Below are 26,991 nucleotides of genomic sequence, written 5' to 3' on the forward strand. Positions count from 1 at the left end.
GGGCTGCTTCTTCCTTGCTGCCCCCCACTCGTGTTCTCTCTTTCTCTCTCTCAAATAAATAAAATCTTTTTTAAAAAGAACTCGTAAGCTGAACTTCATCAAAATTAAAAAGTTCTGCTATGCAAAAAACAATCTCAAGAGAATGAGAAGAAAAGCTGCAGACTGGGAAAAAATATTTGCAAAAGTCAAGGACTACAGTCCAAAATCTACAAAGAACTCTTAAAACTCAACAATAGGAAGCAAATAACAGACTAAAAAATGGGCCAAAGTCATTAATAGACAACTCGGCAAAGAAGATACACAGATGGCAAAGAAGCATAATAAAAGATGCCCCACATCATAGGGAAATGCAGATTAAACAATAAGATACCAGGACACTTCTATCAGTCACTGACAATGTCAAATGCTGGCCAGGATATGGAGCAAGAGGAACTCTCCCATACGGCTGGTTTACAATGCAAAAAGGTACAGCCACTTGGGAAGACAGTTAAGCAATCTCTTAAAAAATTAAACATGCTCTTACCATACAATCCAGCAATTCCATTCCTTGGTATTTACTTAAAAGAGCTAAACACTTATGACCACACACAAAATCTGCACACAGGTATTTACAGCACTTTTATTCATAACTGCCAAGGCTTGGAAGCAACCAAGTTTCCTTCAGTCAGTGAATGAAGAAATAAACTGTGGTATATCTAGACAATGGAATATTATTCAGCTCTAAAAAGAAATGAGCTATCAAGCCATGAAAAGACATATAGAGAAACCTTAAATGTGGGACGCCTGGGTGGCTCAGTCGGTTAAGCATCTGCTTTCAGCTCAGGTCATGGGTCCTGGGATCGAGCCCTGCTCCTTGCTCGGCTGGAAGCCTGCTTCTTCCTCTACCTCTGCCTGCCTGTGCGTTTGCTCTCTCTCTCTCTGAGACAAATAAATAAAATCTTTAAAAAAAAGAAAGAAAGAAAGAAAGAAAGAAACCTTAAATGTATATGGTGAAGTGAAAGAAGCCAGGTCTGAAAAGGCTACATACTGCATGATTCCAAATAAATGGCATTCTGGAAAAAAACAAAACTATGAATACGATAAAAAGATCAGGTTGCTGGGAAGTGGTACAGAGAGATGAATAGGCAGAGCACAGAGGGGTTTCAAGGTAGTCAAAATACTCTGTATAGTATTATAATAATGGTTATATGTCATTATACATTTGCCAAAATCCACAGAATATACAACACCAAGAGTGAACCCTAGTGAAAACGATGGACTTCCATTGTTTATGATGTGTCAGTGTAGTTTCATTTCTGCTAAAAAAAAAAAAAAAAAAAGTACCATCTGGTTTAGTGATCTTGATAATGGGGAAGGCTGTGCATGTGTGGGGACAGGGATAATATAGAAAATTTGGAAAAAGAAAAAAAAAGCCTTTATTTGTTCAAATCATTTGATCACTCCTATATATTTGTATAAATTATATAAATATATATATAAATAATATAAATAAAAGATTATATATAATAATATACATCATGGAATGGTCCAGGCAACTTGAACATTCAAATTAATTATGGATTATAACCTACTGAATAAAGGAAGAGTCCATGAGCTCATGCTGCTCTACAATTAAACACATGACTAAATGATGGAGAAGAAAAAGTTCTTCTTTACTGTAGAATTCCAACAAGTAAATATGGAAGGAATCATGGAATTGGGAAATTTCACAGCTATCATGGTAATAATTGATTCAAGCAACAATCATCAATCTTGTGCGTACAAGCTGGGTGAGTGAGATTCGTGAGAAATAATGAAGTATTGTTGTTTCAAACTGCTAAGTTTTGGGTGGATCACTCACAGAAATGGATGACTGGAACACTCTTGAAATAAAAAGATTAACTAGCAAACCCAAAAGGTGCACAGAGCAGCACAACAGCCTCCATCCACAGTGGCTACTGAAATGAGCAACTGAAATGGGCTACAAATGCAAAATACACCCTATATTTCTAACACTTAAAGAAGCAAAAAGAATGTAAATGATCTCAGTAATAATTTCATAGTGAGTACATGCTGAACTGATTATATTTATGAATTATTGGGTTAAATTAAAGTACATTATTAAAATTAATTTTATCTGGATTTTCTTTACCGTTTTTTTAAAGATTTTATTTTTAAGTAATCTCCACACCCAACATGGGGCTCAAACCCACAACCCCAAGATCAAAAGTCACATGCTCCACTGACTGAACCAGCCAGGAACCCCTATTTTTTACCATTTTTTTTCAAAGATTTCATTTATTTATTCCAGAGAGAGAGTCTGTGTTTACAAGCGAGCAAAGAGAGGGGGTGCGATGCAGAGGGAGAGGGACAAACGGATTCCATGCTGAGCACAGAGCCCATCACAGGGCTTGACCTCACAACCCTGAGAACATGGTGACCTGAGCCAAACCAAGAATTGGATGTTTAACTAACTGAGTGACCCAGGTGCCCCTACTTTTTACTTTTTTAGTTTGGTTATTATAAAATGTTGTATTACATACATGGTAGAATCATACTTCTATTGGACAATGTTAGTCTGGAGGATGGAAGACTCACATTTCTGCTTAGAAGCAATAAAACAACCAGCTAGATCTGATTGCCTGCAATTTTTAAATATGGTGAGTAAAATAATAATATATAAATAATAATAGATACTATTTATAGTGTTATAAAAGCATGACATATATTAACTGATCTAATCCACATCATAATCCCATTAGGTATTATTTTCCTTCTTTTACAAATGAGAACCCTGAGTCATAGAGACATTAAGTGACTCGCCCAAGGTCACCCACAGAAAAGAAGTAACAGAGCCAAGATTCTAATCCAAGCAGCCTGGCTCTTGGGTCTGAGCCATAAATCATCATTCTGGGCTCCCTCTCAGCACAGAACAACCAGCTGAACCTTTGTGCCCTTTTTTTTAAGATTTTATTTATTTATTTGAGAGAGAGAGAGCGCATGAGAGGGAAGAAGGAGAAGCAGAGAAGTGAGAGGGAGAAGCAGGACTTCCTGAAGCTGGGAGCTTGATATGGGACTCCACCCCAGAGGGGATCAAGACCTGATCAGAAGGCAGTCACTTAACCAACTGAGCCACGCAGGCAACCTACCTCTGTGCTTTTATTCTACATACCCTTGATTACTGTAAAAGTTCCCCAGCCTAGAGAGCCTCTTTGTGCACATTCTCACCCCTCCGTCACAGAGGTTCAAAACCTCTATTATCTCAGGACTCTTCTCCTCAGCTCTATGCTAGTCATCAAAGGACCTAGGGATTCTTCTTTATCCATGTTGCTCCCAACCTTTTGAGTTCAGCTATAAATACTGCGATAGCAGAACTAATTTTAAAATAATTCACATTATACAAAAACTTCTGAAAAAGATACAAAAACTTCTGAAAAATATACAAAAACTAGAAAATTTCCCAACTCTCATATCACTTCCTCATACTACAGCTCTGATACATTTGAAGTTCATTTCAAGATCTGAAAAATCCCTCTTCAAAGGAAAGTTAAAAATAACCACATATGTCTATAGCTGGGACCCCAGGGAAGCCAGGGGTTTTGTGGGAAGTGCTGCTGAATTCAGTACCTGGTAAAGGGAGGAGATAGGACTTGGTGGAGGGGGTGGTGCAGAGCTGTAGAGGTGTGTTCACAAGACTCGCACTCTCAGAAACAGCCAAGACCCTTGAGAACTATCCTGAGCCAGGGGGATGCGGCTGGACCTTCACCCAAGGAGCGGTGCCCCTTGAGCAAGGCGATTCTCTTAGCAGATGCAATCCCCAAAGTGGGCTGGCTTTGAGGGCAGAATGCCACAGCGCTCCCAGGAGCTGGAGGGAACCAGTCCTTCTCCGAAAGGCTCTACCTGGGTGCCACAGCACAGATCCACCACGATATCCCACACTGGGAGAAAATGGACAAAATTAGACTGCAGAAAGCGGAGCCCCAACAAACCAGTACCCTCGATTACGGAGAGGTATTTATTTTTCATCACTTTAGGATAAATCATCGGGGTTGGCCATTTTGTCAGGCCTGTGACTTGGAGGAAACAATGTGCTTCCTCTCCATCATGGCCTGACACGCAGTCTACCTCCCATCACTGGCAGATTTACAAAGACTGTGTGTGTGTGTGTGTGTGTATTTTGGGGCAGGGGCTGGGGGTATTTATTCTTATCTAAGAGACACTAAACAAGGAGAAAGGAAATAACAAAACGAAACAAAACAAACAAACAAAAAAACAGCTGAGAATCTACGGTCCAAATAAATCCAATAGGTTGATTAATCAGAGGGCAAGCATTTCAGCAACTCAGGACCAGCTACCCAGATTCGAAGTGCAGGAAACCCCAGTTCATAGAACTTTTTTTTTTTTTTAATGTAGATCTTTTGGGTCAAACCTTCGAGGGGCTTTCTCATTAGAGAAAAACTGGAAGAGGAGGTTGACCGCACGCCTGGCTCTCACTACTTTGACACATGACAGTGTCTGTTCACAGACCCAGGAAAAACAAGGCCAGAAACAGAAGCTGCTCCCAAAAGCCAGAGTGTCAGGGCAGAGATGTCCCACCCACCCCCAATTCTTGCTAGATTCAGGGAGTGGCTCAAAGGATGTGTAGAGAGATCCAGTTTAAAGCCCACTCACTGGTCTCATGTGTCATTATTAAAAGGTCAACTTTAAGTACTTGACATTTTTTTCAACTTGTGTTTTCTCCAAATTTATAAACGCAGCTTGGAATGTCCTAGGCACTTACTCAGCCTCATGTGAAAATCCTAACATTCTAGCAATAATTTACACAACCAAAACCTAAAGCTGGGAGCGAACGGGTGGGAATGTAGATGCCCAACAGTAATCTCTTTCTGAGCTGTTGCTAGGTTGAAGATTAAATAGACAGCATTTGCAAATTGTTGTGACGATTTCTGCTCCCTCTGAGCAAGGTTCCACTCAGACACGGGAAACAGGCACCACCTCCAGAAACACTAACTTGCGTTCCTTTAAATCGCAGACAAAAGATCCGCTCTGTGACGAAAAGTCCTTCTCAACATTATTGTAGATAAGTCTGGTAGGACTCAGGTCATTCTTGTGTGTAACTACAGAAAGTCAATCTTAGAACCCTTTCAGATGCTTTCTCCTTCCCAATGCTGCCGAAGCCACTCAAAAGAAACCTTGTTTTAAGGCTTCACACTTGGCACAAGCCTGAGAGCTGGCCGCTTGATTTACAAATAGAGTCAAGCTATTTTTAAGTTGTATAATAAGCATACACAAAAACGAACCTTCCCTTAGCTTTTTAAACACACTCTATAATACCATATGCTGCCTCTTCTGACATCTGTGCTCACCAAATAGCTCTGGGGAGAGCTGCTGAAGGAAAGGGGTGATGTGTAATGGGAAATCCAATAGATCCAGAAACAGTCCCTATGGGTCAAAAAACAGCTTTTCCACTAAATGCATATAAATATATATGCGTATATGTACGTATGTATATGAATACATATGCAAATATATACATACATATACATTTATATGTCTGACTTAATATTTACTGCTTAATTATTTTTGGTAGTTCTCTGCTATTCAGTAATATAAACTAAAGTATATCACTATCCTGGCTGAAAACTTGGACCTCCTTACCAAGTTATTAAATACTCTCTCATTATTCAGCATTTTCTTTGATCACAGGGAGACAAAGCGAGAAATGGGGTTTCCCCCTACAAATCCGTGGAAGACAAAACATTAAAACATGCTTCTGCTTCACAGTTTACTGTCACTGTAAAGCTAAGTAACTCTTCAGTGCATCCAATCTATACAGAAAAGACAAGCATTTCGAGTAAAACAAAGCAAAAATATCTCCTTTGGCCTCTTACACATTCCTTTAATTTTTTTTTCTCTCCTGCCTCTCCTTATTTACAAACATCCCAATAAACAGGAGTTTCATAAATGATGTGTTGTTCCAGTTAGACCACTGAGCATCAACAGGTCAAACAAAACCCACTAAAAGTAAAATAAATACAATGTTACAGTATAAACTAAACGTTGGGTTCAAAACAGATGAAAAACCAAGAGTCAAACAAGGCTCTGGGCTACTGAATGTCCGGGCATTTACGATAGCAGGGTTGGCAGTTTTCCAAATTCGGGGTCCATAAAGTTCCATGAGCACACTCATTTACTATGCACTGTCTCTATAGCTACTCTGCACCTACAAGGACAAACACCAAAAACCATAAGGCAGCAGAACCTACCATGTTTACCATCTGGCCTTTTTTGGAAAAGTTTACTGTCCCCTGTGGGATGGTGCTCTTTTTGGAGAGATCTCCTTTCTCAAGGGATAAGGAGTAAGGTTGAAGGCCCAGCTGAGTCACAATCAAACTGCCATCAACAGAGACCTCGTCCGATGCCACAGCTGCACGGCATCAATAATAACATGTGATACTAGGAAATGCTAGGTACAACACAGCTGACATTCTCCAATGTTTACCATGTGCCAGACAATATGATATATGTTCTAAGGCAATACACTTAAGAAAAAGACATGGATAAAATTAATTTTAATAATATATTTCATTTAACCCAATAGACCCAAAATATTACCCCTGAAGGTATAATTAATATTAAAAACTTATCAGTTTAAAAAAAATTCAGTTTTGACGCATTTTTTTGGTATTAAGTATTCAAAGTCCAGTGTGTATTTTTTACTTGCAGCCCATCTCAACCTGTACAAGCCGTATTTTAAGCACTCAAAATCCGCAGGTGGCTAGTGGCTACCATATTGCTCAGCACAGGTCTGAAGTACTATCTCATTTAATACTCACATCAATGCTCTAACGTGGGTACTATTATTATTGCCATCATACAGATGAAGAAACTGAGATTAGATGAAATGAAGCGACCTGCCCAAGGCCACTTAGGTAATAAGAGGTAGTGCTAAGGGTTCGGTTCCAGTGTGGTTCTAGAGCCCTGAGTCCAACTCACTATGCCTCCCAAACTATACAGAACAGACCTGGATATTACTTCCAAAATACTGGTCCCAACAAAATCTCATGCTTCCTCCCTGCCCCTCCTCTGTACTTAGTGCACTCTCACAGTAGTATTTGAACACACCCATTCTTCTACCTTTTCTCTCTCATCCATGTTGTGATTACCTCAAGCCCCATGTAGCCCTGTAGAAGTCCATCCCTCTTCAACCCAACAGCCTTCTTTACAGCATTCATAAAATACTCCCCAGCCCCATGCCCATGGCAGACACAGCTAATCCATCTACTCTCTGTTCTGGTAAACCCGGACTTGACCTTGACACCATCAACAGAGCACTCCTAGCAGCCTCTACCATCAACTTGAGATGGCACATGAAAAGAAACCTACTTTGCATCCCCGTGAAGAGCCCAATATTTATGCCACCCAATATTGTGCCATATATAATTTGATGCCTAATAAATATTTGGAATTCTCAAAATAGTAATGCCCTGTCTCAACTACATTTCTGAGAAGATTTAACAAGATTTCAGCAAAATTTACATTTATAATACTAAATCATTTCTGCCACCTACATTTCCATAAATGTAAATTCCCAGCATTGCCCTGCCAAAAGGAAGCTACCAAGTACTCCTAAGAGAATGTAACTCCCTGTTTATTTCTAAGCTCTTTACCATTTTGGTTTTTAGATTACTTCATGAGTCATTTCTTCAAAACTAAAGACCCAAGGACCTCCTCACTACTCCCCACTCAACTCTCTCCACCAAATTTTCTTTGGCCAATTTCACCCTCACCCTTGCAAAGGAAGAAAGTCAAGTCATGGAGTTTTCCTAAGAGAAATGAAGAGTAGAAAAGACAGAGTAAGACCAGAACCCACTATAATTTCCTTCTCCTCAAGTTTTGTCATTGCACCTTTGATCTGATGATCACCTTAGCCCAGGCCAAGAGATAATAAATTATAATTCCACTTCCCACTCATAGGATTGTCAAATCCCATGGCAATAATAAAATAACTACCCGATCCTTTCAAGCTTCAAGTGGAAGCATACTACCACCATCAATGCCCCTTCCTCTTCTCTATTCTCTTGTGTTCCTTTCCTTGATACCAATACAAGTATCCACGCTTGCATTCCAACATCCCACAAACGAGCAGGGATCCATTTGGATACCACAAGGGAGTATCTCCATTCTGTTTCTCTTTCCAGTGGGCTACTACTTATTATGTATATCCCCACTCCCTATGAAGAGATGACCAAATGTGTATAATTTAGAGGCAGGTAAATAACTACTGCAAACTTTTCCTGAAACTGTATTCCAATTTTATTCCTCATTGCAAGTTCATACCTCAAAATATTTCTTTCTTTATTCACTCTCTTCAATCTCTTTCTTGCATCAAAACAAAAAGTACAAGTTTGTTTGTTTTAAGGATTAATCCACTTACCTGTGCTCCTAATCCTGATCCCACGACTTCTTATCCATGAATTATCCACCCCCTCCTTTTGCATCAATGACTTTTACCTCTCTACTGGGCATTTTAAGAGAACATCTACTTCTCTCCTTTCAACTGTCAAATTTCGGTAAAGAGTAGTCTACACTCTTAAATTTTCTCATTACCCATTTATTACCTAAACTTGGCTTTTGCTCCCAACGTTCAGCTTAAAACCATTCACTTAAGGATACCAATGTCCTTTTCTCTGTCTTCGTCTTCTCTTCTCTGACCCTCTGGGACACCCAGCTCTATCAAAACTTTCCGTCTTATAACTTTCTTCCCTCGGCTTCTGAAACATCTCACCATCTTCAATCTATCCCTGTCTCTGGCCGCTCATCATTCATCCATTTCACTGATTTCTTTTCCTTCTTCAAGCTTCTGTCACCAGTCTTGTTCCATAAGTTTTGTCTCTCTTGCACATCTTACGCATTCCCACCAAGATTTCGAGTATTGTCTGCCTCCATGAAAACAATGCTTTAGACTCTCTCCCTAGCTACAATTTCAAAACTATCTGCTGTACATCTCCACCTGGATGTCTCCCCAAATTTATATCTAAAGCAGAATGTAGCATCTTTTCAGAAAACAGACACACAAACCTCTATCCCCCCCATGGCTGCCACAGACGCACAAACCTCTATCCCCCCCATGGCTGCCACTCCCAGCCGTCAGCGCTTTCCTCCCGGCACACCCTTCCCTCCCCTAGTATGTGAAATGACTGTTCCCACTAAATGCCAAATATATCAGCAAGAGTGGAACACGTATGAATGGACAGTTGTATAGCTCTGGATGTAAAAGGTAACACCACCAAGCACAAGGTCATACACAAGAAGCACTATTTACAAACCACACTGAATTCTTTATATAAAAACAAGAAATAAAAACTCAGGCCTTCTGCACTTTAAATATATATTATCCTTCTAGAACCTCTGAAACTTTTCTAATCCTTCCTTTCTCTTATTCCCCACCTGCCCCCATTCATCCACAATCACATACAACAAATAATCAGGAAATAATAAATTAGTGGGGGAAAATGTCATTGGGCAAACAACTAGTTGTAGCATTGTAAAGCCCTCTTAGCAACATAAAGGATCAAACAGTAACCCAGCCCGAATTCTTACAGGATCTCATTTCTATTTCCACCACAACCCCTCAGTGAGTCACTGGGACAGTGACTCATTTTGTGTTAGAAAAGGAGCAGCACATGTTTAACTTGGAGTTTACAGAATCAGTAAGTTCCCTTTCAGCTTCAATCACTGATTCATAATCAAACCCCAAAATAGGATTCTCCATTGCTTAAAACGAACACCCATGCTTAGAGTTGGGGGCTGCTTGAAAGCAAATACAGAAGTCTGGGAGGGGACTTGGCTCAGCTGCCCTGAATCATCACAGACTTGCAAAGTCATGCCTCTCATTCTCAGGCTTTCCAACACTTGGTCAGGAGCCATTCATGAGATAGTAAAAAGTAGTCATTTTCATTTTAATGTGGCTAAGAATCACTTGTGATGACTGCTTGAAACAAAATGTAGATTCCTAGACCTTACCCATGTCTTAAAGGGGTGGCCCTGGCATTTTTTTTTTAAGATTTTACTTTTAGCCAATTCTACACCCAATGAAGGGCTCGAACCCACAACCCCGAGATCAAGAGGTGCATGCTCCCCAACTGAGCCAGCCAGGCACCCTGAGTCTGTGCTGTTAATAAGCACAACTCACACAGTGAAAAACCCAGAAACAGGACTTAGTGTTAGAAAGATCCATGAGGCTCCTCGCCCAGCCCCCGCCCCATGCAGAATCATTAGTCCATAAAGAGCAACTCCACCTTGAGCTGAAATAAGAAACTTGCACGAATATGCAGGGTAAGCATTTTAAAACTCCTTAGTTAGCCTTATTTTCTTCCATATCAGAAAAATCAACATTTGCAAATATATCCTAAGGTCTTACACACAGTTCTCCATATGTTAGGAAAGTTTCCTAGAATATAATGGAAATAGCACTGGCCTGCAAACTTAGGGATGTGTGAGGTCTTCAGCTCTGCTACCAATAAGTGATTTCACCTTAGGCAAATCATCAAACACCAGGCCTCAGTCTCCTTGGCCATAAATTAGGTGATTGAATTGGCTTATCTCTGAGGTCCCGTCCAGATCCAGAATTCTATAAAGCTCCAAGTAAAGTGGGTAGAGAGCTAGCACTGCATTGTGATTCTTCAGATCCAGATTGGATTTCGTTAGATCCAGGACTAAATCACCATAAGCAAATGCGATGATAATTTTATAGGAAGATGACTGATAGAACATTGTATCAATATCCCAAAGTAAGACAAACAAAAACTATGTCATATTCTTCCATCCGATCTCAACCTTCAAATTCAGAACCAACAGAACCAACTTCAAATGCAGTCTTCACTATTTAGCTTGTTAACTCTGGAAAATTATTTTTTTTCTCTCTTAGCCTCAGTTTCTTCATCTCTAAAATGAAGATAATAGTGCCTTCCTCACAAGCTTATTGACGTTAAGTATTGTGCATTAAGTCCCTGGCACTATAAGGAAATTCAATATTTAATATGTTAAATCCCCTTCCCAGCCCCTCCTAGTGATGTGCCTTTTACAGGGTTCCCAGTTCAAGATCACCCCAACTGATGATTAATAACTGCCTCTGTCATGATTGTTGCTATTCTTTTCTAATAACAACAGCTATCCTCTTCTTGAATAATTCCTATGTGTTAAGTGCTTTCAACATGTTACCTCACTCAATCCGTACAATAGCCTTGTAATTGCATAAGGCAGGAACCACTATTCTCCAGATAATAAAACTGAAGCCCGGTGAGATCATGACTGCCCACAACCATACAACCACTAATGGAAGGACTATCAGGTAGCCTGGCTTCATGACTACACTGTGGTCCTTTATCTTTATCCTTTATCTTTCGGATATCTCTCTCTAGAGAGAGAGAGAGAGAGAGAGAGAGATATCACAATACCAAAGACATGTGAATGAAGAGTCCACACCCTTTAAAAATAATTCTCACGTACCTACAAGTTCAGACTCAGCTCTCCTGGCAAAGCTGCCTGTGAAAACCTGTCCTGGGAGATCTGCCCACACACTACACTAATTAATCTACTCTCGTAAAAACCACGGGACTGATTTTGATCTACAAGCCATGAAACGTATGTTCCGGAGCTTTGTTTCCACCAGAAAGCCATCCGAAGTGAACTGGATGATTTTTTTAAGTCTTTCAGATAATAGCTCAAACTTAAGAAGCATTGATTTCCCACCCTTACTGGACCAAGATGGAAAATAAAATACCCCCTTGTCAATGTGGGAAAGAAAGACAATAAAGGACAAAGAAGAATTTTTAACTCTTAAAAAGTAGGGAGTAAACACCACATTGATTCTCCAAGATTTTAGAACAAAAGAAAAAGCAATTACTAAAGGATATAGACACACTCCCTCATAGAGTACATCTCATGCCAATGCCTCAGTGGGAAGATGGAAGTAGGCTTGGCCCAATAAATAATTAAACAATGCATCCCAACCAGCAGGCACTCACCACAAGATGCCTTGCAGAGCACCCACGGCTTCCGCTGACATTTTGTTTAGGGTTTTTTCTTAAATCAGGTTTATGTGAACCACCAACAATGAATTCATTAATGAGGGGAAAGGGTGAGTTCATATTCTCACTCAAGAGAAACACTGAAAGTTTACACAGGAACATTTCAGATTGTAGAAAGAGGAGGGGATAAGGCAGAAATAACAATTTCAAGGACATTAAAAATAATTCAATCATTCCATATGGCTTCACAGATGAGAAGATAGTTCCCATTTATGACCCATGAATTCAAACGTTCTTCAACTTTTTTTCTTGATCTGGCATGGAACTCCAGGGCAACCTCTCACTAATGGAAAAAATAAAAACCAAGAAGGAAAGACATAAAGGGACAGACTCACTCTCCACCCAACATGCAGTCTGATTTGATTTCAAATCTGATTTGATTTCAAAAGTGACTCCATCGTCTTTCCTCTAGTAATTACTACCTGCTGAACTTTTACCATGTTTTGTTAATTGGGTCCACTTAACTATTTTATGTGACAGAAGACTCTGAACCTAGCTCCGTTCAGTATAAAGGTGCTGGTGGTGATGGTGGCGATGAGGGTGACAGTTTTGGTGGTGATAATGGCAAGCACACTTCTGTATCTGAATCTCTCCACTGAAGAGGCATTAATATACCTTTACAGAATGCCACAAAGTCTAGTAGAAACACTTTTCTAAAGGGCTGCCGTTCACCCAAGAAAACTCATAATTGATCCCCAATAAATGGAGAAACATATTTAAAAATGAATAAACTCCCCTGGGGCAAATAATACATTATATGTTAATTTAAAAATAAAAAATTTAAAATAAATAAATAAATAAATAATAAAATTAATAAACTATAATGTAATCAGTGCTGCTAGCCTCACGGATGGAAATGTAAATAAAATCTTCCTTACATCTGTCAAATAAATAAATGAACTCTTCCTTGAGGACAAGCCAAACTTTTCTGTCTTCTTTCTTTTTTTAATTCATTTATATTTTTTCATTTTTTATTTTAATTCCAGTGTAATTAACACACAGTGTTATACTAGTTTCAGGTGTACAATATAATGACTCAACATTTCCATATATTACTCTGTGCTCATCAAGATAAGTGCACTCTTAATCCCCTTCACCAATTTCACCCATTCCTTTTTTAAAGTATATTTTGCAATTTGAATCCTTTAGCTATTACCATTTCTGACACAAACTAAGCTACCAATGCATTCTGGTTATGGTGAAACACTGCTCTGCCCCCAGGAATTTCTAAAACAGACTGTTAGAAACAGCCACTCAGAAATAATACCTCTCTTTACCCAGCTCTACTGGATGACGACCTTTTATTAGAAGCAACCTTTTCTTGGAGGCCCTCATAAAAAAGTAATGACATAATCAGACCTAAAATGTATTTATTTGTGTTTATGTGGCAAGGGAGGAAAAAAAAAATGGATCCTAGGAGGATCTCTGGATTTAGAAGACCCATTGACATTGATTTAAAATGCTCATTTGTCTACATATTGCTGCCACTGGAGAAGTTAGATTTAAAAAAAAAAAAAAAAAGTGTCTTGGTCCTTGAGTCCTAACATTACAGGAAGCATCTGCTTTGAGAACAATGACTCACAGCCTCTGATAACGGAGTAACATTCTCCTTTGAAAGGGAGAGAGTGCTCCCAGAAATGGTATTTTCAATGAAATTCTATGTCAACAGAGTCAGAAAACAGCCTCTAGAAGAAACCCATTTTCTCTCTCTCTTTTTCAAAGATTCATGCTGCCCTTAGGATAGTGTCGTCTGACCCAGTCTTGAGCATTTTAGACTTCCTAGAGACATGGGACCAACTCTCTTCTCAAAAGAAAAATCTAAGAAAAAAAGTTTTAGAATGAGCCAGAGTCCCCACATCCCCCTCAACAGTGTTGGTACTATTTGCAGAAAACAGAAGAGACTGATAAAGGAGATTACAGAAAGATAATGCAGTAGAAATTCTAAAATAAGAGTATACAAACATCGGAGCAAAGCCCAAATATTTATCAAAACCATCCATGTTATTCTGGACCTCTGCAATGCAGTAAAACTACTGCACTAGTAGAGCCAAAATGACAACTCTCGGTGGATAAATAATGACTGTGCAACTACATTAAGTAATGTCCGCTCGAACTTAGTATTTCAGTATTTTCTTTAGCCATCATTGTAAGACCAGGATTCATTCATTCATTTTCAGAAATAATAGTTCAATACCGAAAGCAGAAGTCTACTCTCATATAAAAGGAAATAATACATCCTGCATGTTCTTCTTCAGTATGACTATGGAAAATACTAACAGCAGGTGTTGAATTCCGCACAGGCACTGGATACTAACTTTCACTTTATACCTGCTCTGGAATGTAAGTTTTGTTATCCCCACTTTACAGGTGAGAAAATTGAGGCTCAGAACAGTCAGGTAACTGCACAAGATCATACAACCGGTGCTAAGACAATCTCAGATCTTAAGCACTAAGCTACATTTCCTCTTCAGGGAAACAGGCCTCTAACTTTCCTGACATAATTCCTAGGAAAGACAAAGAGGCTTGGCTCCCATACACATGAACTCTTCTTAACTTCCATCCCAAACTTACTCCCTTAGTCAGTCGAACTCCAGTGGGAAGAAAAACAAAAAACAAAAAACAAACAAACAAACAAACAACAACAAAAAAACACAGATACAGATAAACTTTGATTTTACCTTTTTTCACGATGGTGTTAATTTCTGTATGTTAGTAGAGGATAAACATTTAGAAGATGAACTATTGTGGAATCCCTTCCACCCTTCATTATGTGCTCTTACATTAATTTTTTAAGATAACTCTTAACACTGTAGGTATTTATGCCACAATCTCTGCCCTCTGATGAAACATCTAAACATGCTTCTAGTTAACTGTGTTTATAGGTAGGAAGTAGGATTATGGGTGATTTTGGTTTATTTCCTTTACTTCCAGGATGTAATCACCAAGTATATACTACTCTTTCAATTAGAGAAAAAAATACAATAAATGTTCATTTTAATGGAAAAAGGCTGAAGTATTTACCCCCAAAATTATTTTTCCCTCCATATTAAAAAAGAAGACATTCATTGACTCAATTTAATCCTAAACCAGATTTGAATCCAAATTTAAGAGAAGTAGGTTCTTTTACAATGACTTTCACATTTACATCATTTTTTCCTGTACTTTAAAAATTAAGAAATATTCCATAAAACTGAACTTTTAACACTGTGTAGCTCTTTTCCTTTCCACAGGCCTACTTAATAAAATCCTTAGCACTCAATAAATATAGAAAAACATGGTTACATATGGTTTATGTAAACTATATATAAATATGATTTTGCCTCAGCCTGTTGACCTTACCCATTTCCCCCTCTGGGCTGTCACTGGCCTACATTTCCCAGCCTCCTTTGCAGCTAAATGTGGCCATCATAAGAGGAACAGAAGTGATATGAGCCTCCTCTAGGCCTATCCTATAAAAACCTCCCACATGAGAACTCCATGCTCTTCCCCTGCAAACTTGGAAGCCACGTGTTGATGATGAGGGAGCCACAAAGTGGAAGGAACCTGGGTCTGTGCATCTCCAGTTGGGAGAGTATCTGGGAACACCATTTTGGACTCTCCATGAGCAAAAATTAAAAGCGTACTACATGAAACACTGCGACTCTGGGGTTTCTCTGTTACCCTACCTAACACATGGCTTTATTAATATACTCCAGTTACTACTACAGAAGGGTAAGACTTCATGCTGTTTATCTCACCTTTTTCAAAAACTCCTTCGGCTTCCAGGACAGAGACCATGAGGTTGGCTGCCATCTTGACCAACTCTGCCTTCACAGTGACCTGGGGGGGGCTGTGTTCCAGAAGATCCACCCCAATGGTTACATTTCCTCCAGGCCTGACAATCCCTGGGGCCGTCACCAGAAACCTAGGCCTAAATAGTTCCCAAGAAGAGAAAAACACAGTTTCTTATCTTTACATCTCCATTCTTTTCCGATGCTCAAATTTCACAGTGAAATAGACCTCATACTGCGCCAACTGCAATTGTTCCAATTATTCCAATATGGCCCCACTTCTCCATTTAGCAACTGCACTGAAACCCTTCTGAAACAAGAATTCCCATAAGTCAACCTTAATACAGTAATTCCTGCACCACTAGAGGAGAGCATGTGTTATTATTTCCATTTTATAAACCACAGACAGCGAAGGATGAGCCTGTGTGAATGGCTTACGCTGAGGCAGGCAGAAGTTATTGGCAACGTACAAGCTTCTAAACTTCTCCTTTACAGACAACCTCATCCCAGCGTGATTTTTTTTCTTGGCTTAAACACACACACACACAATTTTGCAGTTTTTATTCAAACCTTCATTCATGGGCATCTGCCCCAGAAAACATCACCTAACAAATACCACTGATTGAAATATACCATCAGAAATTAAACGACCAGTGGTAAAACGTCCAGGTGTAGCAGTGCATAAAGTCAGTAAAAACAGCACTTTCTCTGCCCAAGCCGAGGGTTAAAAAAGGCTCAGCTGCAAAAACCCGTAGGAGTGGGGCACTTTCCATTAATGTGGGTGTCTCATTAGTTATCTTCCTACGGTGTCTGCACCCGAACCACTTCTCCTCAGCCACACCTTGCCAATGCCGCCGCTGAGAGACCTCGGTTAGGAAAAACATCACAAGCCGTGGGGGAAAGAACGCACGCTCTTTGGGAGTGGAGGGGAAATGTTGAGGGAAAGGCAGAGGCAACGTGTACTACAACTAAAACGACTCTCTAGAAAGTCGCTACGGCCAGAAAGACGCTGCAACAACTTGCACGGGTGGAGAAAGTCACTGTCCCGCGGAGAACCCAGCTGCAGCGACAGTCGGTCTACCCTCCCGGCCGGTGCCCCGCTGCGCTGTGCCGCCCCGGGGCAGCTTCCCACCCGCCGCCGCCCCCTCCGCCCGCCCGGCCGCCCGCACCGCACCCGCACCCGCGCCCGCGTTCCTACCCGGGGGCCGCGGCCAGCACCGAGGTCCACACGCACACGAGGTGGGCGACGGTCAGGAGCCCCCAGCCCCGCATCTCGGCCGCGTCTGCCTGGGCCACCGTCGGCTCCTGGGGAAATTCGCGGGCGCTGCGGGGTGTGGCTTTCCACCTCCTCCCCGCTTTTTTTCCCCCTGACTCTGGAGTTTAGCAATCTGAAATGGGCGCGCCTAAAAGCCGAGTGAGAAGTCTAAATTGAGACAGGGCTTGGTGGCTCCACCCCTCCCACCGGCATCACAATGGCGCTTCTCGCGGCTCCCGCCGGCATCGAAAATCCCGGTGACGGGGGGGCGGGGGGGGGTCAGAGAGCGGTCTCTAAATGCGGTCGAGCCCGGCCCGGCCCCGGCATCCCTGCTCCCCGCGGAGAACACAGGGCGCCCACTTCCCCAGCTCACCGGGTTGCCGGGCTGTTTACACTAGCGTTCTACCAGCGATGCCCGGAGTGAATAAACAGGCCCATCCTTGTGAGGAGAAATTCAGAGCAGCTATGTGAAGTGGGGAAAAAATCAATCATTGTCCCCCAGACTATGAGTCGTAATTTTAGAGAAATGGCAAACACACACACATGCATACACACAGAGGCCAAACCAAGGTATTTTCTGGTGAGTCGTTTAATGTATATGAAAAGACAGGAGAAAAACTGTTTTTACTTAAAACGCAGATTAAGGTATTTCGTTTGCCTCTCCAGGAAAATGTTGTGGTTTCTCAGTTGAAAAAAAAAAAAGCAAGAAAGGAATTCTGGCACACTCAACAGTTAGGTGTTGCTACTTGGAACTGGGAAGAACAATTATCTAGGGTGATGCTTTATAATTTGGGCTGTCTCTAAACACATTTCCTCCGGACGGTATTCATTAGGACTGTAAAGCTGGGAGCAATTTGTAGAAAAACAATTAGGACTGAGGTGGCTCTCCTGTCCCAGCAGGACGGGAGCCGCTGTGCAGCAGTTACCGATCTTCCCCAGCTCACCACCACCCTGGCTTGTCAACAGCTCCTTCTCCAGTTCTTTGGCACTGGCACCATCTTCAGATGACTCAGGTTTCACCATGACTACACCATAAAAGCAGAGAACTGCCAGAAACTGTTGGAGAACAGGCACATTCAGTCCCTGACAACTTAAAGTTTCTAATTCGTGGAGAAAAATTTTAGATGGTGACTTTTTCATGTTGGGCAAAATGCACAAGGAAAAGAGGTCAGCGAAGGGATGTCACATGACAAAGCTATGTGCTAAATAAGGGAGAAAGTAGCACCTAGACAAACTGTGGTTTTTGGAATCCAGGAACTTGCTTTCCTCCCTTTCCTGTTCCACCCTTTTTCACCCTGCTGAACGGCTTGCAGAGGTCCCTTATGTCCTTATGGCTCTTACAGGCAGCCTATCTTTAGTGCCTGGCTTCCTGTGCAGGCAGGGTTTGAGGAGAGTGAAAAGTGTCTGAGTGGATCCTTGAGTACAGATCCTATCCCTGACACGGCTGTCACTGCTGATCTAGTCTCCTTACCTCTGTTGTTCAGAGCCGAGGAACAGGGTCAAGTGTGAACCAAGCCTGGAGGTCTAAACCAGTGCTTCTCAAACTCTAACATGTATGATAATCACGTTGGAATGCAAACACCATTTTTGGGATGGGGACTAAGATTGTACATTACTTCAGTATACAGGGGATCATAGAAGGTCTTCAAGTACAGGCAATTTGGGGGTACTTTGATTTAAAAGGGAAGTTGAGATCATGGAGAAAATTCTTTTCAAGCTTCACAGAGACACAGCAATAACGTTAGGTTTATTCTAGAGGCAAGCAAACGTAAGAGGGACCCTGAATGTTGCATTCCAAGAAGACCTATAGAACAGTTTAGAAGGACCTAGTTATTTTATAAAATTAAATCTGTGCAGATCTTAAATTGGATGTATCTCTCTGTTTATTTCTTCCTTCTCACAATACACACTTGCTGAAAAACTTAACCATATAGAAATTTAGCCGGGTAGATTTGCATAGAGATGAAGCTACTACATGCCTGCTATACAGTACTCAATAAAAATGTGTTAAAAGGCTTAGTAAAAATGTTCATCTCAGAGGGTTTTTTTAATTTTTTTTTTCCTTAAGTGATCTCCATACCCAACATGAGGCTCAAACTCACAACCCTGAGATTAAGAGTTGGATGCTCTACCAACTGAGCCAGCCAAGTGCCCCTCAGTCTTTTTTTAATTAAGAGAAATTGAAAATATGGGACACCTGGGTGGCTCAGTCGGTTAAGTGTCTGCCTTTGGCTGGGGTCATGATCCCAGGATTCTTGGATCAAGTCCCACATCAGACCCCTTGCTCGGTGGGGAGCCTACTTCACCCTCTGCGTGCTGCTCCTCCTGCTTGTGCTTTCTTTCTCTCTGACAAATAAATAAATAAAATCTTTAAAAAAAAAGAAGAAGAAGAAGAAGAAGAAAAGAAAAGAAAAGAAAGAAAACAGACCATTAAAAAAAAAAAAGAAAAATTGAAAATAGTCTGAGATTGACAATAAGAGATTGGGTTAAATAAATTATGGTATATCCATGCAATAGAATACTGTGAAGTAATTAATAATCATGTTCTTGGGGCGCCTGGGTGGCTCAGTGGGTTAAAGCCTCTGCCTTCGGCTCAGGTCATGATCCCAGGGTCCTGGGATCGAGCCCCGCATCTGGCTCTCTGCTCAGCAGGGAGCCTGCTTCTCTGCCTACCTCTCTGCCTACTGTGATCTTTGTCTGTCAAATGAATAAATAAAATCTTTAAAAAAAATAATAATCATGTTCTTGAATTGGAGATTAATTATTTAGAAATAAATATTCATGATATGCTATTGGGAGGGTAGAGAATCTGTTTTCTAAAACATAATTTAAATGTTTCCTTTTTTTTAATTTTTTTTTTCATTCATTTGAGACAGAAAGATACAGAGAGAGAGCATGAGCAGAGGGAGAGGGAGAAGCAGACTACACGCTGAGCAGGGAGCCCTACATGGGGCTGGATCCCTGGACCCTGCCTGGGTCATGACATGAGCCAAAGGCAGACGCTTAACCATCTGAGCCACCCAGGAACCCCTAAATATGATTCTCTTTTTATAAAAATGAAGTATATTTATGTATACATATACATTGTAGATATATGCATTGAAGAAAGAGTTGAAGGATGCTCACCAAAATGTTGTCTCTATTCTGGTGATTACCTATATCTACCAAGTTTTTTATAATGAATATAAATTACCATTTTCATTTATGAAGAAAACAATGAAACGGTACTATTTTATTAAGAGGTCTTTAAGGTAGCATCTTGGAAACTCTTTTACATAAAATTCATGAATTTTAAAACTAAAAATATTATGTGTGTTCCTCCCGTGAAAACTGAATGACCTTTGGCATAAGAACTCCACAGTTCCCATGTCCCTCCTGCCCTGTCTTTAGGGTGTGGTTCAATGAGAAAGCAGAACCAGTATGAGACTGATCCTACCCAGTCATGGCCTCTGCGTCTAGTGTAGAACCTGAAGTCTCCCAAGGTCAGCTAAATGTGGACAAGAAAAAGGAAACATGAGTGAGAACTGGAACCCTTCTCTCTCTTACCACCTCCAACTTTGACGTCTCGGGTAATCTGCAAGAGAAGCTGGTATCTTTCACCAGGAGCTGCATACGGACATCGCCCAGAATTCAGAAAAGTCAAAGAGGAAATCTTCTAAGAACTGGAGGGGCACAGGCCTCATTGCCATGCCATACCCACAAAGTGAGCTAGCAGATCAATAACAATGAGGGCCAGTGGCTCACCTGTCTGGCATCTTGCACTGACCTTCAGAGAGTAAGCAATACGGCTTCTGCTTCACTGCTCTCCTCCAAGTTCACACAAAATGTCTCTTGCGGCCAACACTAACTCAGAACCATACAGAGAGGGAAATTCTGAGACATTTAGCTCCATCTTAGATATGTTGCCATAGTACAAAACAACCAAAACTTGTGCCTCATCAAATTGACATTGTATATACCCTTTTAAACCATATTTAACTTAAAAAATGAAAAAAAATAGACAAATCATGCTTTCACCTAGCATGATGCAACTTTCCCTCATACAACCAAACACAACCTAACCCTCTCTCCAAAAGGGGCTACAAAGTTCCTCTAACTGTCTTTGGACTTTGTTCATGCCTTTTCTAGCTGAATCACATTCTCCCTTTGAGATCCTATAACTTCAATACCAAGGTATAAGGTTAACTACTATTAACACATAGGGTAGAAGAATGACAGGGAGAAAAAAATATTGGTTAATAATGTACACAAATGTATTTATATCAAAACAAGAAGGAAATGCAAATAACTAGTACAGTCCTCGTTTCTGCTACCAGTCACATGGAGGTAGACAGTATTTATAACTACCTTCTTCCACTACCTATTTCTCTGCCCTCAGTTCTTTGCATTGTTCTTTGTATGGTGAGGTGACCCAGACCTTCATTTTGAAGGATGTGGGCCATTAGCAGTTCTCCCTGTATTGTATTGTTGTTTTCCATTGACTTTAATCATAGAACCTGGGGAAAGAACTAAGAAATGTCCTAGTATATCTTCTGCATTCCAGAAATACTTCTTATTTTTGCTGTGTAGTGGCAACTCCTTGACAATCAGGATCATTACTCACTCCTGCCAATAGAGTAACCTCTTCTTTGGCTATTGATCCACTGGCATGAGGAGCTCCAAGTGGCCGGGTGGCAATCTCAACTGCCAGTTGAATGGAAATATTGCAGTGTGCCCTCCTGGAAGCATTGCTGTCTTGGAAACCAAGACCTCTGCACCAGCAGAGTTCAGTGCTGCTCTTGAAAGGTAAGCAAAAATTTCAGTAGTGGGTCACTAGAGATAATAGAGGAACCACTCTTATTCCACTCCTTTATTCTCAGACCAGTGAAGCTTCCTTTGGGAGAAACATCAAATTTTTTTATTTAGAGCATATACCACATCCTAGAGTTTATTATTTGATTTTTACACAAATTTGTAATTTTTCAGAGATATTATATATGAAATTAGTATCAACTTACATTCATCATCTATTTGAGAAATATTTTGATAGACTCCTGCACAGAACACCAGAATATTCCCTGAGAATCCTTTTTAACCCAAGAACAGAAGGAGAAATTCCCTGTCCACTGGATAACAAGGAATGATATGGAAATTAACAACGAATAATAATATTCCTTAGAATAATAATAATGAGACTTATCCTTAACTTTCTGTATGATAGTCCAGAATTTAAAATTAGAGCTCTACATCCAAGCAAACTATCAAACAAGAGTGAACATAGAATAAAAATATTTTCAGAAATGGAATGGCTCAGGAACTTTGCCTTTCACAAATTCTTTTCAGGAAGTCACTTTAGGAGGACATACTTAGCAAACCAGTGAAAAAGAGCTAAGACAAAAGATGTAAGAATCAGGAAAATATATATAAAACCTCAGAGAGCAATGAAGAAAGAAGTTTCAACAGGAAGAAGAATTCCAAGAATAAGCCCTCAAGGGGAAAAAATGGATCTTAATAGAGTGGATAAACATGATGGAAAACTGGGTGGTGGGGGGAGAGGATGAAGACTATAATAATGTAAAGTAGTGCAATAAAAGGGAAGGGGAATTAGATACTCAGGGGGAAAGAATGCTGAATAAAAAAAAGGAAATATAGCCATAACTCACCAGTTGGCTCTGCAGTAAACAGTAATTACCTAATTATGTCAATGTAGGAATGGCTTATTGATTTATAACTTAGAAAATCAAACTCATTAAAGGGAAAGAATTAAGCTTCATTCTGCTTTTCCTGTATGAACTGTACCACTGGGTGACCAAAGAGTAGATATGAAGAAATTAATCCTCATGGAAGTTTTCCAGCTAATACATGTAAAAATGAATGTTAGAATTAGAATAACACCATATTATAGCCCTTAATGAATCAACAGATCTAGACCAGTGCTGCCCAGGAGAACTTTCTGTGATGATAGAAACGCTTTATATCTGCCCTAAAGCCACGAGCAACAAGAGACTATGAGCATTGTTCACATGTGGCCAGTGCAACTTGAGAAACTGAATTTTTAATTTGATTTAATTTGAATCAGTTTAAATGTCAATAGTGACCTGTGACTAATAGCCACCACAATGGATCGTGCAGACCTAAATACTCATCATAAATGACCGCTAGCATCACAAAAGGAGACATCCAGATACTGTGTCTCCCAGTAGAAGAACCCCTACCACCTAAGAAGTGGTCTTGCCAAAAAAACTGAACATGAATCAGATTAAGCTTCTAGATTCAACTACCAATTTGCAAAGAAATATAGGGAACATATTAAGCACCACACAGATGTATTAACAAAATCCAGACCACAGGAAATAACCAAACAATGTAATTTCTTCAACAAATAAATTGCAAGGAAAATAAAAGAATGGAAAGAAACTATGCATTTAAAGGAACAGAAAAGACAATTAAAGGAGCGTGCCTAGGTGGCTCAGTTGGTTAAGCGTCTGCCTTCAGCTCTGGTCATGATCCCAGGGTCAGGAGATGGATTCCTGAGTTGGGCTCTGCGCTGGGCATGGAGCCTCCTTTAAATTCTCTCTCTCTTCCTCTCCCTCCCCTCCCTTTCCTCTCTCAAGTTAATAAATAAATCTTTTTAAAAAATAAAGAATTTTTATTAATCGTTTACATTGGAGTTCTATTTTCTGAAAGGGTCTTCATCTTTTGGAAAGATGGACTGAAATATTTGTGGATGAAATACTACATCTGGGTCTGATTTGCTTCAAAAATCATACAGGAACCAATTCAGACCCATTAGGATGGCAATTATAAAAACAAAAACAAAACAAAGCAGAAAATAACAAATATTAGAGAGGGGTGTAGAAACCTCTGTTGAAACCTTTGTGCATTGATGGTAGGAACATTAAATGGTGCAGCCACTGTGGAACACAGTATGGCAGTTCCTAAAAAAAATAAAATAAATACAAAATTACCATATGATCTAACAATCCATTTCTGAGTATATGCCCAAAAGAGTTGAAAGCAGGGACTCAAACAGGAAACTTCTACACCCCTGTTCACAGAAGAATTTTTCACAATAGCCAAAAGGTGAAAGCAAGCCAAGTGTCCACTGACGAATGGATGGATAATAAAATGTGGTGTATCCTTACAATTGGTTAGAATGCAGCCTTAAAAAGGAAGGAAATTCGCGCTACATGTTGGGACCTTGAAAACATCATGCTAACTCAGGGAAATAAGTCATGAAAGGATAAATGTTGCATGATTCCATTTATATGAAGTACCTAGAACAGTCAGGCTTATAGAGATAGAAAATACACTCCACTGGTGATTGCCAAGGGCTGAGGAGAGGGGGGAATGGAGAGTTATTGTGAGTAGGGAGATTCAGTGTGGGAAGATGAAAGGTTTTGGAGTTGGATGGTGGTGCTTGGTTGCACAACAATGTGAATGTACTTAATGACAAAGAACTTTACACTTAAAAATGATTAAAATGGTTAACTTTATGTTATGTGTGTTTTTCTATGAAAAATGCTAATACAGGAAGGGCCAAGCAGGTGGGGCAAAGATAGAATTATATGGCTTGAGCTGATGACTGTTGCAGTTGGATGATGGGTACATAGGGATTCATTATACTCTTCTCTCTACTTCTGTGTATGTTTGAAATTTATCATAATGAAAACATTTTGGGGGAATGTCTGGGAGGCTCAGTCTGTTAAGCATCTGCCTTCTGCTCAGGTCATAATCCCAGGATCCCGCACTCGGCTCCTACTCAGCAGAGAACCTGTTTCTCCCCCTGCCTGCCACTCCCCCTGCTTTGTGCTTGCTCTCTATTTTTCTCTCTCTCTCTGACAAATAGATAAATAAAATCTTAAAAAAAAAAAAATTTTGTACCAAAACAATATTTATACAAGGAAACAAAAAAATCAGTTTAAAAGAAAAAAACTAAAACAGAAAACTAGCTAATAAAACTCATCAGAAAAATATTATCACAGAGGAAATGAAGATTATGACCAAAAATTGTGTCCCCAATTACCACAGCCTAAGGAAGATACTTACATAAGTCTTCACTGAAGAGACGGAGAGCCAATGGAAAGATGAGACTCGAGCAAGAAATGCAAAGAAAGAAAATTCTCGATTTAAAGATTACTTCCTCTGGAAATAGACAGTTGTAGGAGAAGAGGATTGCTGGTTTTTTGTTTTTCTACTAAGTCAGAGGTATTTGAGCCTTTAAACTATGTGCATAAGAGGGGTGCCTGGGTGGCTCAGTGGGTTAAGCCTCTGCTTTTAGCTTGGGTCATGATCCTGGGGTCCTTGGATCAAGCCCCACATCGGGTTCTCTGCTCAGCAGGGAGCTTGCTTCACCCTCTCTTTCTGCCTGCCTCTCTGCCTACTTGTGATCTCTCTCTGTCAAATAAATAAGTAAAATCTTTTAAAAAAATAAATAAATAAACTATGCACATATGAAATTGTTTTAACACTGTGTGAGATTCTTAGACCTCGCCAACACTATATACACATCAAAGGTTAATTGTCACATCAACTTAATACATCTGCTTTGTTCCGTTAACTTCTTGGCTTCTCCTTGCTTTTCATTGTCATTGTTCACTTTTGGTTTTTGGACACCTCCCATGTAACCTTAGAATGAACACTGTAGACTGGCTACCAAAAAGCAATCCAGGGGCACCTGGGTGGTTCAGCCGGTTAAGCGACTGCCTTTGGCTCGGGTCATGATCTTGGGTCCTGGGATCGAGCCCCACATTGGGCTCCCTGCTCAGTGAGGAGTCTGCTTCCCCCCTCTCCCTCTGTTCCTCTCTCTCCCCTCCCCACTTGTGCTCTTTCTCTCTTTTTCTCAAATAAATAAATAGAATCTTTTAAAAATATATAAATAAATAAACAAAAACAAAAGGGATCCAATTACCTCCCTCTGCCATGTATTCCTTTGAGCAGTTGCAAAGCTGACGTATTCCTCTCTAGGTTCACTCCAGCTGGATGTGGCCACGTGACATAATTCTGCGTGATGATACGTAAAAAGAAGACTACAGAGAATGCATTCTCTCCCTGAATAAAAAAGCAATGCCTCAAGAGAACAGGCCCTTGGCTCGTCTGCTTCCATCCTGCCCAGAACACAGGCATCAGACCTTGCAACTCAGGGGATGAAAGCCACCTGAGAAGACCAGAAGGAAAGAAAGGTGGATGGTCCCTGGATCTTGGAGAGCACTAGTAAGCACCTGGAGGGCTCCAAATGCCCCCCCTCCCCATCAGTTCATCTCCCTGTGGAGGGAACTCCTGAGTTATTGCCAGGCTGCCAAGGGGACTCTTGGCACTTGGCAAGCTGTATGGCGACCCTACTGTTACCTCAAAGCTCTCCACTGCCCCTTCCCTCTTGTTGCCTTTCCGGAACATGAAAGGTGATCTTTCCCATCCTGTCCTGCCCCCACAACGCCAACATACCCTTGGAGTCAATGATTCTCAACAAGTTTAAGCCTTCTTGGAACAGAAGACAAGTTCTCCACCCATTCTCTAATATTTTTTCATTTGACTATGGCACACCGTTCGCCATCACATTTTTATCATAAGTCTTATCCAATCAAGCTTCAGGGGCTGCTCTAAGAGTATATTTACTCCGTGTGCTAGAATGTATCTCCTTGCTGACCTTCCATCACAGATTTTTGCAAAAAGGAATTGGATAACAGGGTGCCTGGATGGCTCAGTGGGTTAAAGCCTCTGCCTTCAGCTCAGGTCATGATCCCAGGGTCCTGGGATTGAGCCCCACATCGGGCTGTCTACTCAGCAGAGAGCCCACTTCCCCCCACCCTGCCTGCTTTCCTGCCTACTTGAGATCTCTGTTTGTCAAATAAATAAATAAAATCTTAAAAGAAAAAAAAAAGGAATTGGATAACAGAAAGAGAAATTGTATAAATAG

At 40.5% G+C, this 26,991-nt stretch overlaps 1 protein-coding gene across 1 annotated transcript in view; it reads right to left on the bottom strand.

Moving 5' to 3' along the window:
- Positions 1–17,113, bottom strand: part of LOC111152340 (CD109 molecule) — a 128,326-nt gene extending 111,213 nt beyond the window's left edge. Inside the window, exons 1-2 of the mRNA XM_022510840.1 lie at positions 17,040–17,113; positions 15,809–15,981 (exon numbers count right to left, since the gene is read on the bottom strand). Coding sequence (XP_022366548.1) covers positions 15,809–15,981; positions 17,040–17,113 — 247 coding nt within the window. The remainder of the gene's footprint in view (positions 1–15,808; positions 15,982–17,039) is intronic.
- Between the last annotated feature and the right edge of the window lie 9,878 nt (positions 17,114–26,991).

This window comes from Enhydra lutris, unplaced genomic scaffold (genome assembly GCF_002288905.1).
Source record: "Enhydra lutris kenyoni isolate GAN:26980312 unplaced genomic scaffold, ASM228890v2 scaffoldscaffold28, whole genome shotgun sequence".
In the NCBI taxonomy this organism is placed as follows: domain Eukaryota; kingdom Metazoa; phylum Chordata; class Mammalia; order Carnivora; family Mustelidae; genus Enhydra; species Enhydra lutris.